The 14524-nt window shown below is 52.5% G+C and overlaps 4 protein-coding genes across 4 annotated transcripts; all 4 read left to right on the plus strand.

Annotated features, from left to right (window-relative positions):
* The first annotated feature begins 6 nt into the window (after positions 1–6).
* Positions 7–3649, plus strand: PHACADRAFT_250718 (uncharacterized protein). The gene is made up of 16 exons (XM_007392406.1): positions 7–71; positions 122–292; positions 345–423; positions 480–554; positions 604–857; positions 908–1297; positions 1353–1616; positions 1673–2368; positions 2425–2540; positions 2603–2617; positions 2669–2735; positions 2792–2833; positions 2888–2965; positions 3017–3113; positions 3173–3210; positions 3265–3649. Exons 1-16 carry the CDS (start codon positions 39–41, stop codon positions 3547–3549), a joined length of 2700 nt encoding a protein of 899 aa, XP_007392468.1. The 5' UTR covers positions 7–38; the 3' UTR covers positions 3550–3649.
* Positions 3650–3756: 107 nt separating this feature from the next.
* Positions 3757–7771, plus strand: PHACADRAFT_206137 (uncharacterized protein). The gene is made up of 11 exons (XM_007392407.1): positions 3757–3981; positions 4037–4100; positions 4167–4267; positions 4321–4427; positions 4480–4815; positions 4880–4907; positions 4959–5157; positions 5208–5248; positions 5307–5574; positions 5623–6852; positions 6910–7771. Exons 1-8 carry the CDS (start codon positions 3911–3913, stop codon positions 5238–5240), a joined length of 939 nt encoding a protein of 312 aa, XP_007392469.1. The 5' UTR covers positions 3757–3910; the 3' UTR covers positions 5241–5248; positions 5307–5574; positions 5623–6852; positions 6910–7771.
* Positions 7772–7888: 117 nt separating this feature from the next.
* Positions 7889–9368, plus strand: PHACADRAFT_206139 (uncharacterized protein). The gene is made up of 3 exons (XM_007392408.1): positions 7889–8236; positions 8304–8834; positions 8887–9368. Exons 1-3 carry the CDS (start codon positions 8074–8076, stop codon positions 9219–9221), a joined length of 1029 nt encoding a protein of 342 aa, XP_007392470.1. The 5' UTR covers positions 7889–8073; the 3' UTR covers positions 9222–9368.
* A 107-nt stretch (positions 9369–9475) lies between these two features.
* Positions 9476–11388, plus strand: PHACADRAFT_206140 (uncharacterized protein). Its single transcript, XM_007392409.1, has 4 exons — positions 9476–9832; positions 9882–10162; positions 10209–10865; positions 10922–11388. Exons 1-4 carry the CDS (start codon positions 9523–9525, stop codon positions 11225–11227), a joined length of 1554 nt encoding a protein of 517 aa, XP_007392471.1. The 5' UTR covers positions 9476–9522; the 3' UTR covers positions 11228–11388.
* Positions 11389–14524: the final 3136 nt, after the last annotated feature.

A 14524-nucleotide genomic window follows, 5' to 3' on the forward strand; every position in this document is an offset into this window, starting at 1 on the left:
GACAAACGACTATACTCGCGTATTATATCATATAGACTATGGAAAAAGAGGTGCAGCAGCTCGTAGACATGGTACGCGCGTGCTCTTACTACCTCTAGGACTGTACTCAAAATTGACACAGGGGGCAACTCCCGCCCAGGCACGGGCGGCACTCAAGAAATACAACGATGTTATGCAAGCGGCGGAACGCATCTTCGATGGCGCGTTTGATCATGTCACGGATGACTCTGAAGACGTGGAGATGAAGTCAGTGAGCGAGCGCGCGGGTAGCTCGAGTAGAACGCGCACAGCGGTGAGTGCACGCGCCACCAGGTGCTGATGGGATCGCGCTCACAATTGCTCAGACACCAGATGACGATGGGGAGGGGGATAACGACGAGTACGCAGATGGTGCTGAAGATGACGATGATGAGAATGAATATAGTTCGTACATCGTGATGGGGCCGGGAAGACTATGCTCACACCGTCTGTTCGCATAGTGGACTACGATTCCGACTATGAACCGGTGAAAGAAGGTCCTGGCCACGGCGCGTCTACCGCAGATCCCTATGCAGGCGAGTCGTCTCTGACTTACCGTGCATATGATGTTGACAGACCAACTAGGTGTCTTCTTCTCCAAGGACAGACGCGAAGAAGTGATCGAAGTAGAAGAAGAGCCGGAAGTCGTCTTTGTGCCCAGCTCGAACGAGAAAGCCAAGCTCATGACCCAGGGTCAATGGATGAAGGGGTGTCCCGAAGGCGGCGAGCAGGGGTTCTTGTTTAGCCAATATCATGAACTGACCGAAGGCCAATGTTCTTGTCCTCATGCCTGTGGATCGACAATATCTCGGCGGAAGCAGGACTTTTTTGCGTTGTTTGTGAGTCATACGCATTGTGGTAGCGAAATGTTGGCGTTCAAGGATTGCAGTCAGAATTTTCCACATATATCTCGCATCTTCGAAAGATCGCCCCACGAAAGTGCGCAACATGCAAGAAGCCATTCTGCTTTGCTTGTGGCGAACCTATGTCAGAAGCAGACCAGACAGGGAAAGAATGTCTATTTCACTGCCCCAATTTACAAGGGGTGATTCTTGGCGTTGGTCTCGCCATGGTCGAACAGAATTTCTTGGAAGAAAAGCAAGAGAAGGCTGACGACAAAACTACCAGGCCGACGACAGGTCGACGACGCAAAGCTGCTGGTACGCCTTCTCCTCACGGCAGTGCATCGCTGGACGATGAAGATTACATGCATGGACTAGCCGCCGTCGGCAAGAAGGCCAAGCTCGGTACTGGCTATGCCGGAGACGTTCGTGAGGACGTAGGTATTAGGACCTTGATGACATGTTCCCCTATACTCAACGAGCACATAACAGAACTCCGGTCAGCTCGAGGCTCTGGCTGCACAAAAGCTGAAGGACGAAAAGCTTGCACACTTGCTGAAGAGCGTTCGAATCTATTTGCCGAACTTGGACCGTCAAGGCGGTGGAAAATCTTGCGACTATCTTCCCCACCCAACGACGCTCGCGCATCTGCGGAGGCGGTTCAACTTCGTCGGCAGCCAACTACTCCGCAACGATTCTCTGCTGGACATGTCTGAGCGTTCCGCCCTGTATTTCGAGCTTATGGAATGGCTGGAGGTATGTACGCGCCGGGGACGTATACGTCGTCTGACTGACAATTGACTGATTCATAGACTATCTCGTGTCATGAGGCACTCGCTAGTATGATGGCAATGCCCATCATGGTGGTGTCATCCGTCAAAAATGTCGCAGCCCGAAAAGGGTCCTCGAAGAACAGTCCGCAAATACGTGAACGCACCATTGTCTACGAGGGCTCGTCAGGTCCACGTGAGCTTCTCGAAGCCATCGTCATCCAAGCGCAGGCGGCGATGAAGGGTCTGGAAGCGGGTACCAAGGCTGCTGAGGCTGCTAAGTTAGAGATGACAGAGGATCAGAAAAGGCTGACTTCCGACGATAAGGGCAAGGGCAAGGACACGCCAAAAATTTCTCCCGAAGAGAATGTGAAGCTGCTTGGGTTCTGCAAGCGCATACTCGGGACCGCCAAAGCGATCGACCGCTCGCTACGCGAGACGAAGGGTGATGCGTTCGTGGACCGGTTGCACGCTGCACTACCGAAGATTCCAGGCTCATCCGGGGGCCAAGAAGGCTCGAACTTCATGGTCGGCGAGAAGGACTCGGATGAGGATGTCGAGAAGGCGTACGTGGACTGGGCAAGCCGTGTCAGATTCGAGTACTGCGACCTCACGATACCGCCTGCGCAGGATGCGCCCGAGGACGAGCCGCCGCATTATAAGTTCTTCTATAACGCGGAGGCGAGGATGCTGGCCAACTCGGATATTCCTAGAAGATCATTGGCTATTGCCAAGGAGGTGGGCTTGAGTCTTTAGGCTGTCATTATTTGATTGAGATAACTCAACGTTTACAGCTCGCGGTCCTTACCACAAACCTCCCTGTTGCGTGGAATTCCTCGATATTCCTTCGGGTGGATGAGACCCGTGTCGATGTCATCAAAGCGGTGATCACCGGCCCAGAGGGGACACCGTAAGTCCCATTGAGAATGCCGTCTTGCTGTACTGGTATCTCCCTTACACTCGTGTCTCCAGATATTATAATGGCTGGTCAGTCATTTTTTGGGAACCCAAAAGTCACGTACTGATGACTGTGTAAAGCTACTTTTTCGATATCTTCCTCGGCCCAAGCTATAACCAGTCGCCGCCGAGCGTTAAGTATATGACGGTATGTTGCGTCGTTGTCGTCGAGAGATCTAGGAGACGTAATACATAGTGTGATAGACCAACGGTGGCAAGTACCGCTTTAACCCGAATTTGTACGCAGTAAGCATCGAAGTCGTTTGTAGCCGCCGGGTCAGCCGCTAACTAATATTATAGGATGGCAAGGTCTGCCTATCTCTCCTTGGCACTTGGTCGGGGCCTGGTTGGGTCTCAGGGCGATCTACACTGTTGCAGGTAGGTATATACGCTTCTTGGTAGTCGGCTGTAGTCTAATTTCACTCTTAGGTCTTGATTTCAATCCAATCCATGATCTTGTGCGATGAGCCTTACCTCAACGAGCCAGCTTGGGCAAATTGCGCTGGAACGCCACAATCGAAAGCATGTAAGTGAATACTTGACGTTCATCGCTCTGCAATGAGTCTTTAATCGAAATTTCTGTAGATTCGGTCAATATCCGGCGAATGGTAGTGCGCACAGCTGTACGTGTAGATGTTTGATCCTCGTTGTACACCAGCTGATTCCGGTAAATTTAGATGCTTAACAACCTCAAAAATCCTCCAGAACCATTCGAGGATGTGATCCGTACCCATTTCCGCTTGAAAGCACGGTCCATAACTAAACAACTCGACGAGTGGCTTAAGCAGGATGATGGCCGGCCATTGAACTCTGACGGTGGTGCTGCCCCGCTGACTGGCACACACAAAGCCACCTCTAGTACGAACGGGTTCAAAGAAGACGTCGAAGAGCTCAAAAGCCTCTTGCGTAAGCTCACTGCAGGAGAGGAGTTTGGCAAGGCTGCCGGCTCGTCGCGGTCATAGGTTGTTTGCTGAACGGACAATATCATTCATGGATTAGCGTTGTCGTCACACGTTCATTTCTTGATAGCACTGGCTCAATGTGTACTAATATATCGAATACCACGTACTGCACTGCTCGCGTCCTCGTACTGAAGTCCGAGCATGTGATTGGACGAGTGTTGCCACGAAGCCGCCGTATCTCCGGTTACACCTCCGTCCGTTGTCTTTCCGTCATTGACGCACGCTCCGCCGAAGTCGACCCCGCCAAGCTTGCCCTAACCATGGCTTGTTTCGCTTTGCTTCACAACCACGACTCTGACGTTGGTTGCAGCATTCCTCGACCCTCAGTCGGCAATACCACCCACATCATAGATCTCTAAACATGCTCAACAATGGACTCATTCACGCGGCAGCGGGTGCGGCGGGAGGGATAGTAGCTGTGACCGCCACATAGTGAGCAGCATGTTTTTGCTCGCAAGTTCCGGATATATCTTGAACTATGATGAAGCCCTCTCGTCGTCCTCTCAACTCGCGAAAGCGTGGACAAGCAGGATCAGACAAAGGCAAAGAAGGTGTATCTCACAGTGAACCGCGTATGACGTGCATAAATGCTGACCACATGCCATTGTATCGACTAGTCTATCCTAGAGGCCCTCCAAACCATAAGGAGGGAAAAAGGCTGGACGGCGTTGTACCGTGGTGTCGGGCCCTGCTTGTTTGCCATCGCCTTGACCAATGGGTACGTCCTAGACTCGCACCTCGGTGTAGATTGAAGTGCAAATGCTCGAATAGGTTCTATTACTTCTTCTACGAGAACACAAAAGAATTTATCGTCAAGTCTCGCGAGGGAAGCAAGGCCTTGAGCACCCTTGAGTCTATGCTGGCTGGACTAGTTGCAGGCAAATCTGTTCTCCTCCTCGAAGGCTAACAGGCTTGGCTAACTTACGGTAGGCTCTTGTACCGCCATCCTCAGCAACCCCGTGTGGGTGATCCAGACCACGCAGATTAACCAAGACACGTCGGACAAGCCCAAGTCACGGATGGGTGTGATCCAGACGGTCCGCACCCTACTCAAGGATTACGGCATTTCAGCGTTCTTCCGTGGGGTCGGACCCGCACTTGTACTCGTTATGAACCCTATTATCCAGTACACTGTTTTCGAGCAAATGAAGAATCTTCTCATCAAGAGACGGACAGCAAAGCTACGTGCTACTGGAGGTCTGGCCATTGCAGTGGCTGTTCTTTCGGACTGGGACTACTTCTTCCTAGGAGCATTGTCGAAACTTGGTACGAAGATATCGCGCCATTTCCTCTGTATGCCGCATTCATCTCAGCTTCAACCCTGCCATAGTCGCTACTAGCCTAACATACCCTTACATGTGAGTTGATACTTGACTGCATGCGGATAACGCTGACTTCAGGACAACCAGCGTCGTTAAGAACCGATTGCAAGCAGGCTCCGATGAAGCGGCACGCTACAAGTCTGCACTGCACAGCGTACTGATCATTGCGAAGGAGGAGGGCATTGAAGGGCTGTATCGAGGATTGAGCTCTAAGCTTCTACAGAGCGTACTCACTGCAGCGATCCTCTTCGCAAGCCAAAAGCGAATTTATGAGTTTACCAAACAGGTATGCCCCCTGTGTACGCTCTGCCACCAACTGAGACTAATTCTTGTTAGGCTCTTGCAGTCGCTCCCGTATTTGCGAAGTGATGCCATTTGTACGTTCAAACCAATGCATACTAGCATGTCGAACGACTCCTTACTTCCGTCTCCAAGTGGATATTCCTATGATCGCCGGTACTGCTAGGGCAATAGGTAAATTTCGCACGCTAGGCAAGCTTACACAAAGTATCCGGCGTGTTTATGTGTTTCCTTCCTTGCTCGAATATGCCAAAATGAGCTGCAGGGGTTTGATCCATGCAACGATTGTACTTTCGCGCTCCCTCACGAGCCTTTATTGCTGCACTCCCTCCACTTTCTTTTCGTCCGCTGCATCCGACTGGTTTTATATATTACTCTAGTGGCAGTTCTGTTTCAATCTGAAGTGAGTTGGTTTCACGTGTGCGGCGTTCAACTCGCTGATATTCAACAGATCTATGCGTTAGACAAAACACGCTCTTTGCTGACACTCTGCAGCATTCTAGTATGGTTTGCGAAATGCCATGACATTGCAAGTGAGCCCGAGCTACTAATCGGCACTCGACAGACGTTCTAGCCATGCGTGCAGGCATCTCGAGCCTCAAAGGTCTGTTACAAGCTATACATGGAATGTGTGTTAAGCTGGAGGCGGACACAGGCTTTCCCTCCGACTCGTGGATGAGGTGAGATAGGGATGCGTCGACGGTTTCCTACGGGATCACTGTTTGTACCTCGGACAGCAATGCCATACCATAGCGTCTTAGTTGCGGGCCCTGGCAAGCATACATCAGTGGCGGTGGAGAACTAGTGCGCCCATCTCTTCTGACATCCCGCTATAGTTCTCAAATTTACCAGTCTCGCCACGATGATGTACTCCTAAAGCTTAGCAGAAATGCACAGCCGGCGCGAGCTTTACTTAGGATCTCTCACCTCTCACATTCCACAAGTTCTGCATGTCTACGGTCACAGTGGACAACCGCGACCCAAGTATTGCCTATTCCCAATCTCCATCATGGCAAAAGGTCACCACCGATCCTACCGATGAATTTAACGCGACCAAGTCAGGAGCAGATACGGCGGGTATGACTGCCAGCTTCAAGTTCATGGGTGCGTTCACGTTCCTAGTTGACTAAGTTGAAGACTGATTGCGTCAGTGTTGCAGGTACGCAAGTCTCCGTTTTCGGCTCTGTCGGCTCTTGGGATGTGTATGGCGTGCCCGTTTCAAGCTACACTGTGGACGGAGAAAATAGTGCGACGTACGGAGCACCCGTCATCGACCCGGGCTTTTTCAAGTCCCATCTCCTATTCTCCCAATCACCACAGCTACCTTTTGGAGAGCATGAGCTGGTGATTACCAACGAGAACGGAACGGAGCCGTGTCTATTGGCTCGACTACATTGTCTATGCCCCCACTACCTCAACGATCACACCCGGTAGCCCACCTCCTACTTCCCCTCTTTCCTTTAGCTCGCCGCCGCCGCCGCCACCTGCGACTGTCACTAGTATTATCGGAATGCGCCGGGCGCAACACATTCTACAGGCGTACCTGAAGACAGCGAGTCCCATCATACCTCGGTCGCGGCAGTCGCGGGCGGGATTGCTGCCGGGATTGCATTGTTGATCTTATCTGTGCTTTGCATAATCCTATTTTATTATCGCAGAAGGCGCAGCAGGGAAACCCCAGGTAAGAGTTGTCGTACTCTTAACTTAAAACGCTGATTCATTTTGCTCTTTGCCATAGGTGTCACTCCTTACAGTCCCTTCCGGAACATAACGCCCCAGATCCCCGTCGAGTTCGAAGACGTGAAATTCAAGGCTGTTCGAACTGCGACGTCTGGGTCGTTCTCTTGGTCGTCCGAAGCCGTGCCTGTGGGATCCCCGGGGCCAGTCTCTCGCACAAGGCGGTCAGCATCAGTTACATCGCCGTCGCACCCGGACAGCCAGGCTGACATGCCATTCACTCCATACGCCGGCGCTATCGTCGCTAAAGATGATAGCGACGACGACGCAATCGACAATCACGGCAATCGATCCCGAACTGCCAGTCCAACGATGGGCGTCCCGAACACAGTCCTTCAAGATCCGCGTGCTATCCGTGCAAAGTTCAGGGCAATGCGCCAGGCACGCAATCAAGAGCGGGAACCTTATGTATCGCCGCCGATTTTGCAACACCATGGAGACTCGGGCGTGCGACTGCCACGCAGCGCACAGGCAGCGATTGTGGACATTCCTACTGCGTCCTCACCCAACTAGCTTCGCATTCCACGAGTACTTACGAACCGTTCTGTCTCGGTTGCGATGATTCTCACTTCTACCGGCGCAATCCTGTAGTACGCGACGTTAGCCAGTTCAGTTGTTGGCTTTGTAGTGTACGTCATGATAACTTGATCCCTCGCCCTTTTCTTAAGTTAATAACTTCCTCTGCTAGTTTGGAATTGTTCAATCAGTACTTGGTTTACGGATGTTCATTTAGAGCTTTGACGACTAGCGCGTGCCATCCGCGCCAGCAGATCATAATGGCGCGCCACATCATTGTCTCACCAGTACATGCAAGTTACGTTCACTGCCTTCGTCAGGGGAAGTGCAGTCACATTGACCACCAGCGCAAAAAAAAAACAAGCACACGGAATGCAATCGTTGCATTGCACTGAGTGCCCGGGTGAGGTCACTATCGCTGATGCCTTCCCGGCCGGAATGTTTCAAGCTGACTTCGGGATTACAGATAGGCTCGCGGGGCGGTGAAAGCTAGATGCGTGTCGGCACGTCGGGAACTTTGATACGCTGATCCAATCGCGCTAAGCAATGAGTCTCAAGGCTCAGGGCAAGCTCAGGAACGAGATAGTACGTGCGGAGTAGGAACGGCGCATCCCCTCTTGACCACCTCGTCTCTCCACTGTTACCCAGCATGTCCCAGCTACCGTACAACAGCACAGCGTACATCGTAGACGATAGAGACCCCAATATCAGCTATTCGCAAGGATGGCTGCAAGTCACCACTTCTGCGGAGTACAACGATACGAAGACGGGCGCGGATGAAGCTGGAATGACTGCAATTTATGTGTTCAATGGTATGTTCGAACAATCGGCTGCGAAATCTGTGGAAAATTGAATGATCCACTCATGATGCTGACATAGGCACCGGCATTGAGGTGTATGGATCGTTAGGCTCTTACGACGTCTATGGTGTTCCAGTTTCCTCATACGAAATCGATGGCTTCCCAGACACCCTGGTGGAATACACCGCGCCCCTCATCACGCCCGGGACTTTCGCCGCGCATGTCCTGTTTTACCGTTCGCCTCCATTGCAACCTGCAGAACACACCCTCGTCATTACAAACATCAATGGTACTGCGCCATCTGTCTACTGGCTTGACTACATCCTTTACACGCCTTCCGGAGGTGTCAATTTAGCCGCATCATCATCTTCGCAGATATCAACATCTCAAAGTTCCACATCTGCTTCATCACCTTCAGCATCTTTATTATTGGCGTCAACGTCAACATCTACCTCCTTGGCAGGTGCGCAGACGTCTTCACCTTCAGTAGCGTCAACCTCCCATACCGGGGCTGTCGTTGGAGGAGTGGTCGGAGGAGTGGTGTTTCTCGCAGCACTCATTCTGTCGCTGTTTTGGTTCTGCTATCGTAAGCGCAATCAGAGTGCCCCTGGTAAGCTTCACTATCATGTCGCGCATGCACACTTGCTCAGAGATATTTCCAGCTTTCGAAGGAGAGGTCACTGCTTTCGGATCGTGGCCTGCCAACCCTACTGTACGGCCTTCGACTATACAATCTGAGAAACTGGCGAGTGCTGCACATACTCCCATGCTTAGTGCGGATACGCCTTCGCCCAGCTTCCCCGTAGCGAGTACATCTAGCCTAGTAGACTCCGCTACTCGAACGAGGCAAGCAGCACCGGTACCCCCTCCGACTCCCCAGACAAACGCGACGCGCGAACACACTTCGTCTCCAAGCATGAGAATGCACTCAGATTCAGGGATTCGTCTTCCACCAGGGCAGGTGGTCGACATTCCCCCCGCCTATACTGATGACTAGTTACATACCTTTTTCTGGGTCACTCGTCTAATTGGTGCTACTTACCAAACTATCTAAGCCGTACTAATACGCATGGTCTGTGCCCTGTGTAGTACAAGTTCACTTTTCTGGGCCTTATCTTCCCCCAAAATGATGAAATACACTGGCAGTACTCCGAGTCGTAGATGCAATTACAGCATGCCACAGGCTGCGCGCGCTTAAATACCTCCTCGGCGGGCTCGGAAGCCGTAGGTTGCCTTTCTGAGAGCCACTGCTTGAGTTGCACCCACCCGCCAGCTGCGTCTTGCGTGTAGCGCTAATCATGTTACCATTCGTCCCTCGAAAGGTCGCGAAATCTCTGCAGAAGAGGGATAACACCGGTGTTTCATCAACCGCGGCAGCGAAGGAACCTCCGAGACGACTCGGGGAGAGCTCACGCTCAAATGAACGGGAAGTCTCGCCTGCACCGGATCATGCAACACATTCCTCGAAGGGCAAGGGAAAGGCTGCTCAAGATAGCCAATGGCTCAGTGAGGAGGAATATGCAGCCATGCTGCTCCTGACGATGACGGACTATGCGCTGTGGTCTGACGCAGAGCTTCGGAGGACTATGGAGTTTGCGGAAGAGAGCTGTACGTCTGCATTATCTTGACGTGTTATGACGGACTCATGACGACGAAGATGTGCCTCTCGTTGCCCTCGGTGATAGGTTACCGCTTTCCGACGACATGCCACGTCCTCCGGAGGCTATTCTAGTCAAGGCAATCCGCGCACACGCATCCGACATCTTCGACGCCCGGATGTTGATGTCCGCCCCGTCTCGTGCTGCTTGGTATGGCAAGAACCCCACGTCGCGCGATGCCTTTGGTGGATACGAGGTGCGCCTGAAAGGCGCGAAGGAAGCACTTCATCGCGCACGAAACTCTGTGCGGAACGAATGGGAGGCTCTGACAATTTACATTGTACGTCTGACGTGTTGCCATGGCGTTTTAATCTTACAGCGCGTAGGAAAACGTGCCGCCTCAATATCGCAATGTTGCAAGCATATATCGGCTCGTTCATGATCTCCTACCAGAAATGAAAACCGATGGCCTCGTCGACCGCGTCCAACACATATCTCTCCCCCGACATCACCTAGATAAGTCCGACGACCAGCCGAAATGCAAGGGCCTCGCTTTAGTCACGCTGAACAGGCCCGAGGACCTCGACCACCTATTGCAGAATTGGCCGTGGCAGCGTCCGAAGTCGCCGTCGGACACCAGCTCCGGCAAGGACCTCCCAGATGCCATCCGGTTTGGCTTCAGGACAACAACGAAGTCTCACTGGGATAAGCTGAACCAAGAGTATCTGTCGTATCGGCAGAAGTTGTTGGAGCAGATTGCACAAGAGGAAAGGACGAATGACGGCGCGGGGCCTAGCGCGTCCGTCGTGTCACCGCCCGCAGTAGTTGAGGAAATGAGTGCAGAAGATGCGCCTTCAGATGCACCGGTTTTAAAGCTCTCTGCGCCATATCCACCGGGCTGTCTGGTCTTCGTTCGCCACGTTCACACGGATACCAACAAAACGACGCTGCGGAAACTCTTGTCTCAGGTTTTCACCGACGAAGAGTCGGAGTTGTCTGATGACGGTATCGACTATGTCGACTTCAACAAGGGAATGAACACCGTGAGTCTTCAGACGTTCGCGTTTTTGTCATAATTATCCATAACGCGCGCGTTCAGTGTCACATCCGATTAGCAGCTCCGCACTACACCGAACAGCTCGTCAAGTTCTTCTCCGATAACCCGATCGTTCAGACCGAAGGCCTCGACAGCACGGGGACACGCAGGACGGATGGGAAGCAGAAGGCCATTATCGTCGAGCTCGTCTCTGGGGAGCGGGAGGAGCTGTATTGGGCGAAGGTTCCTGAAAAAGTCCGCAGACAGGCCGTTGAGAAGGCGGTCCTTGGTAGCGGACTGGGATCCGGCGGCGGCGGAGAGCAGGCCGAGACCGGCGAGCCGAAAAGGAAGAGGAGAAGGAGAGGTTGACGAGTATTTAAACCTGTTGTCACTCGTATATGACGAGTGGGTGCCATACGTTCATGTGGCTGGTTGTTTACTGCTAAGGTTAACCCGGTGCTCAAACTCATCGGCTGAGCATGATCTTTACTAGTACTTGACGCTTGTCTGATGGCAAAGTGACAACGAGGAGAGACGTGGATCATTCGACCATGTTGTGATGTTATGATGAGATACGATATACATAGTTGCCCTCTGGCCACATATTACTGGCTCAACAGGGTCCCAAGCCCTTCCCCATCCTCTGAGTCTGATTCCACGCTCGAGGGCTCTGTGTCGTGTACGCTTTCGTCTCCTCGTATACCACCCCAATTTACTTCGTCGACATACTTTCGCAGCTCCTCCACCTCGTCCGCCGTGATGCGCTCCGACTCCACGATGTAGAGCCTCTCGAGGCGCAGTTCGGGCTGAAGCGCCGTGCGCCTCCGGAGCGCCTCCACCAACACCGCGAACCATCGGCCGCGCTCCTACACATAGCCCCCATCGTCGTCCTCGCGCAAGTCCAGGAACGCGACATCGCGGAGCATAAGCTGTTTCAGCTTCGGGAAGAGCGCGGTCTGTGCTGAGAGCAGGCCCAGCGCCCTGTGTAGTTCGGTCGCAGAGCATGCGCACGTCCTCTGCATGCGCAAACGCCTGCCACCACAGCTCCCACGTCGGGACGCACGACCCTTCTTCGTGCTCGTATCCCGCGGCGGTGTCTTCCACGACGAGCGTCTGCACGCTCTGCAGCGGCACGGACGGCAGGAAGGCGCGGAAGGTACACCACCCGACGGCGATGCAGTTTTGCAGGAAGACTCCGACGTCTGGGTGCATGTCGACCTCGGGGGGATAATCGAGCTCTTTGAACCAGCCGAGCACGGTGACGCCCGAGCCGTCCTCAGGGTCGTCGCGCCGGATGTACAGTGCGCGCAGCGCTACGGACGCGTCGCGCGTCGTCGCCGAGGCGAGGTGCCTACTGATGGCTTTCCCCAAAACAGATAGGCCCGGGTCTCTCCTGTCGGGGTCGGTGTTGAGTACACGCAGCGAGGCGGTCGGCGACGGCACGACGTTGGCCAGGAACGTGGAGGTGACATATTCCCCCCCCCCAGGCACGGTGCACGGGATTCGCAGATCACGAAGGCGTGGGAGCTCGATTGGTGGAGTGGCGATCACGAGATAATTGTCGGGAGCGGTGAATACCTCCTCTGGTACCCCGGGGATGGCGTCCTGAAGAATGAGGGTCTCCAGCTGCGGCAGGGATTTGAGCACGGGAAACAGCGTCGCCCAGGTATCTTCAATTCCTGCATCAAGCTTATGACCGGTGAGGGAGAAATTTCTAAGACTCGACGGGAGAATCGGGGCAATAACAGGAATGGGCACACTGAGGCAGAAGACTTCCTCGAGGGCAGAGTGCCTACCCAGCAGCTGCAGGAGGGATGGAAGATGTACGACAATGTGGCTGGTGGCATTGATTGTGAGTTTTTTCAGGAGAGGAACTCTTTGGGATATGAGCGAAGGAAGTGCAGGAACTTCTCCCAATATTGCAGGTCTTCTTCGCTGTGGTTGAGAGCCAGCTCCTCTATGCGAGCCGCATGGCGAAAGACGAACCTCCAAACGCGGAATCTGTGCTCTGCCAAAGCGGGCATGCTGCCAAATACGTTGAGAGACCGCGATCGGGACCTATCGAGAAATGCTCGGACGCAGTCAAGCCGCCTTGTGACCCGAATCGTCGTCCAGAGCACTGAAGCCTCTACGGCGACTTCCCTCCAGCGATGACATACATGAGTGACCAGGATCCGTCCGTAGGTTTCAGACATATGGGGATTGATGCCCGTCGGCGTGGTAGAAGGGTCCGCTATGTGCCACTTGAATATCTCTACCAATATCTCTTCCAGGAGTCTGACGGCAGGATTGGCAGCGTTAAGTCGCCGAGCGAGGCCCGAGGCGTGTAGCCGCGTGGCCAACAACTGTTTCTCGAGATCCTCTCTCTCCTCGCGAGCGAGTGGGGAATACGAGGTGGCATTCGCCATCGGCATGGCTTTGAGCAAAAGATAGCTGTTAGGCACAAGCTGATAGGGTCAACATGACACTATCTGTCCGTACCTTGCCCTCCAAAGACCTATCAGGGAGCTCTGCGACTGAGGGTCAAGTGTAGCCTTTCGTAAGGTCGGCTGGTGTCGGGAGTGAAACGAAAAGGTATGAATGTCTCATCACTAACACAAACTTGAATAATGATCGACAATCGACCTGAACTACTGTTTTTGCAAGTGTGGCTAGTGACACTACGGGCATGAGCTGATTTCAGATCACCTGAAATGTCCTGGTCAAGCCATCAAAGCTGTTTCATTTTTGAAGACTTAACCGGGGCTTTCTGATGTCCCAAAATGATAGATTTGCTACCACTTTCGTAGCCATTTGCGGTGCAGGAACATGATAAATTTTGTGTAGCCTGAAATGAACCTGAAATGACTCAATATGGCTACATTTCAGTACAGCAAAGAGTTCATGTTTCAGGAGACTTTGTGGCGCATTTTAGGACATCTGAAAGAACATATGTAGAAATCATTTCCGCCTCATGTTTGCAATGAGGAAAGGTCCGGGCAAGGAAAACTTTTGATGGTCCTGAAATTGCCATTTTTGATGGATTTTGAAGCTATTTTATGAGCTAGAAGATTTTTACCTGAGATAAGTCAGAAACGTCCTAGAAATGTACTACAAATTTGCCGTAAATGGTAATTTTAGAACCATTAAAAGTTTTCCTTGCCCGGACCTTTCCTCATTGCAAACATGAGGCGGAAATGATTTCTACATATGTTCTTTCAAATGTCCTGAAATGCGCCACAAAGTCTCCTGAAACATGAACTCTTTGCTGTACTGAAATGTAGCCATATTGAGTCATTTCAGGTTCATTTCAGGCTACACAAAATTTATCATTTTCCTGCACCGCAAATGGCTACAAAAGTGGTAGCAAATCTATCATTTTGGGACACCAGAAAGCCCCGGTTAAGCCTTCGAAAATGAAACAGTTTTGATGGCTTGACTAGGACATTTCAGGTGATCTAAAATTAGCTCATGCCCGTAGTGATAGGTGTTTGAACTGTGAAACCTGCCAGTAATATGCCCGGGACTGGCAACTACACCGAATTTCACCGAATATTAGGCACACTCACCGGTACCCACTGGTATCCAGTGAAGGTCAGTGTTAGTCTCCAGTGGCTGCCGCTGTTGGCTGGTGGGTGGCAGTGAGTAACAGTGGGGTAGCAGTGGGACACGCCGGATGCCGCTGGG

The sequence above is a fragment of the Phanerochaete carnosa genome (assembly GCF_000300595.1).
Source record: "Phanerochaete carnosa HHB-10118-sp unplaced genomic scaffold PHACAscaffold_2, whole genome shotgun sequence".
Taxonomy (NCBI): Eukaryota; Fungi; Basidiomycota; class Agaricomycetes; order Polyporales; family Phanerochaetaceae; genus Phanerochaete; species Phanerochaete carnosa.

Excerpts from the sequence above, each read along its gene's own strand:
- PHACADRAFT_250718 (XM_007392406.1), top strand. The coding sequence starts at position 39 with ATGGAAAAAGAGGTGCAGCAGCTCGTAGACATG. Across the intron at positions 424-479 it reads CGATGATGAGAATGAATATA|TGGACTACGATTCCGACTAT; the intron begins GTTCGTACATCG and ends CTGTTCGCATAG. Across the intron at positions 3,211-3,264 it reads GAATGGTAGTGCGCACAGCT|ATGCTTAACAACCTCAAAAA; the intron begins GTACGTGTAGAT and ends CGGTAAATTTAG.
- PHACADRAFT_206137 (XM_007392407.1), top strand. The coding sequence starts at position 3,911 with ATGCTCAACAATGGACTCATTCACGCGGCAGCGGGTGCGGCGGGAGGG. Across the intron at positions 4,268-4,320 it reads GCCATCGCCTTGACCAATGG|GTTCTATTACTTCTTCTACG; the intron begins GTACGTCCTAGA and ends ATGCTCGAATAG. Across the intron at positions 4,816-4,879 it reads AGGAGCATTGTCGAAACTTG|TCGCTACTAGCCTAACATAC; the intron begins GTACGAAGATAT and ends ACCCTGCCATAG.
- PHACADRAFT_206139 (XM_007392408.1), top strand. The coding sequence starts at position 8,074 with ATGTCCCAGCTACCGTACAACAGCACAGCGTACATCGTAGACGATAGA. Across the intron at positions 8,237-8,303 it reads TGCAATTTATGTGTTCAATG|GCACCGGCATTGAGGTGTAT; the intron begins GTATGTTCGAAC and ends ATGCTGACATAG. Across the intron at positions 8,835-8,886 it reads GCGCAATCAGAGTGCCCCTG|CTTTCGAAGGAGAGGTCACT; the intron begins GTAAGCTTCACT and ends AGATATTTCCAG.
- PHACADRAFT_206140 (XM_007392409.1), top strand. The coding sequence starts at position 9,523 with ATGTTACCATTCGTCCCTCGAAAGGTCGCGAAATCTCTGCAGAAGAGG. Across the intron at positions 9,833-9,881 it reads GGAGTTTGCGGAAGAGAGCT|ATGTGCCTCTCGTTGCCCTC; the intron begins GTACGTCTGCAT and ends ATGACGACGAAG. Across the intron at positions 10,163-10,208 it reads AGGCTCTGACAATTTACATT|GAAAACGTGCCGCCTCAATA; the intron begins GTACGTCTGACG and ends TACAGCGCGTAG.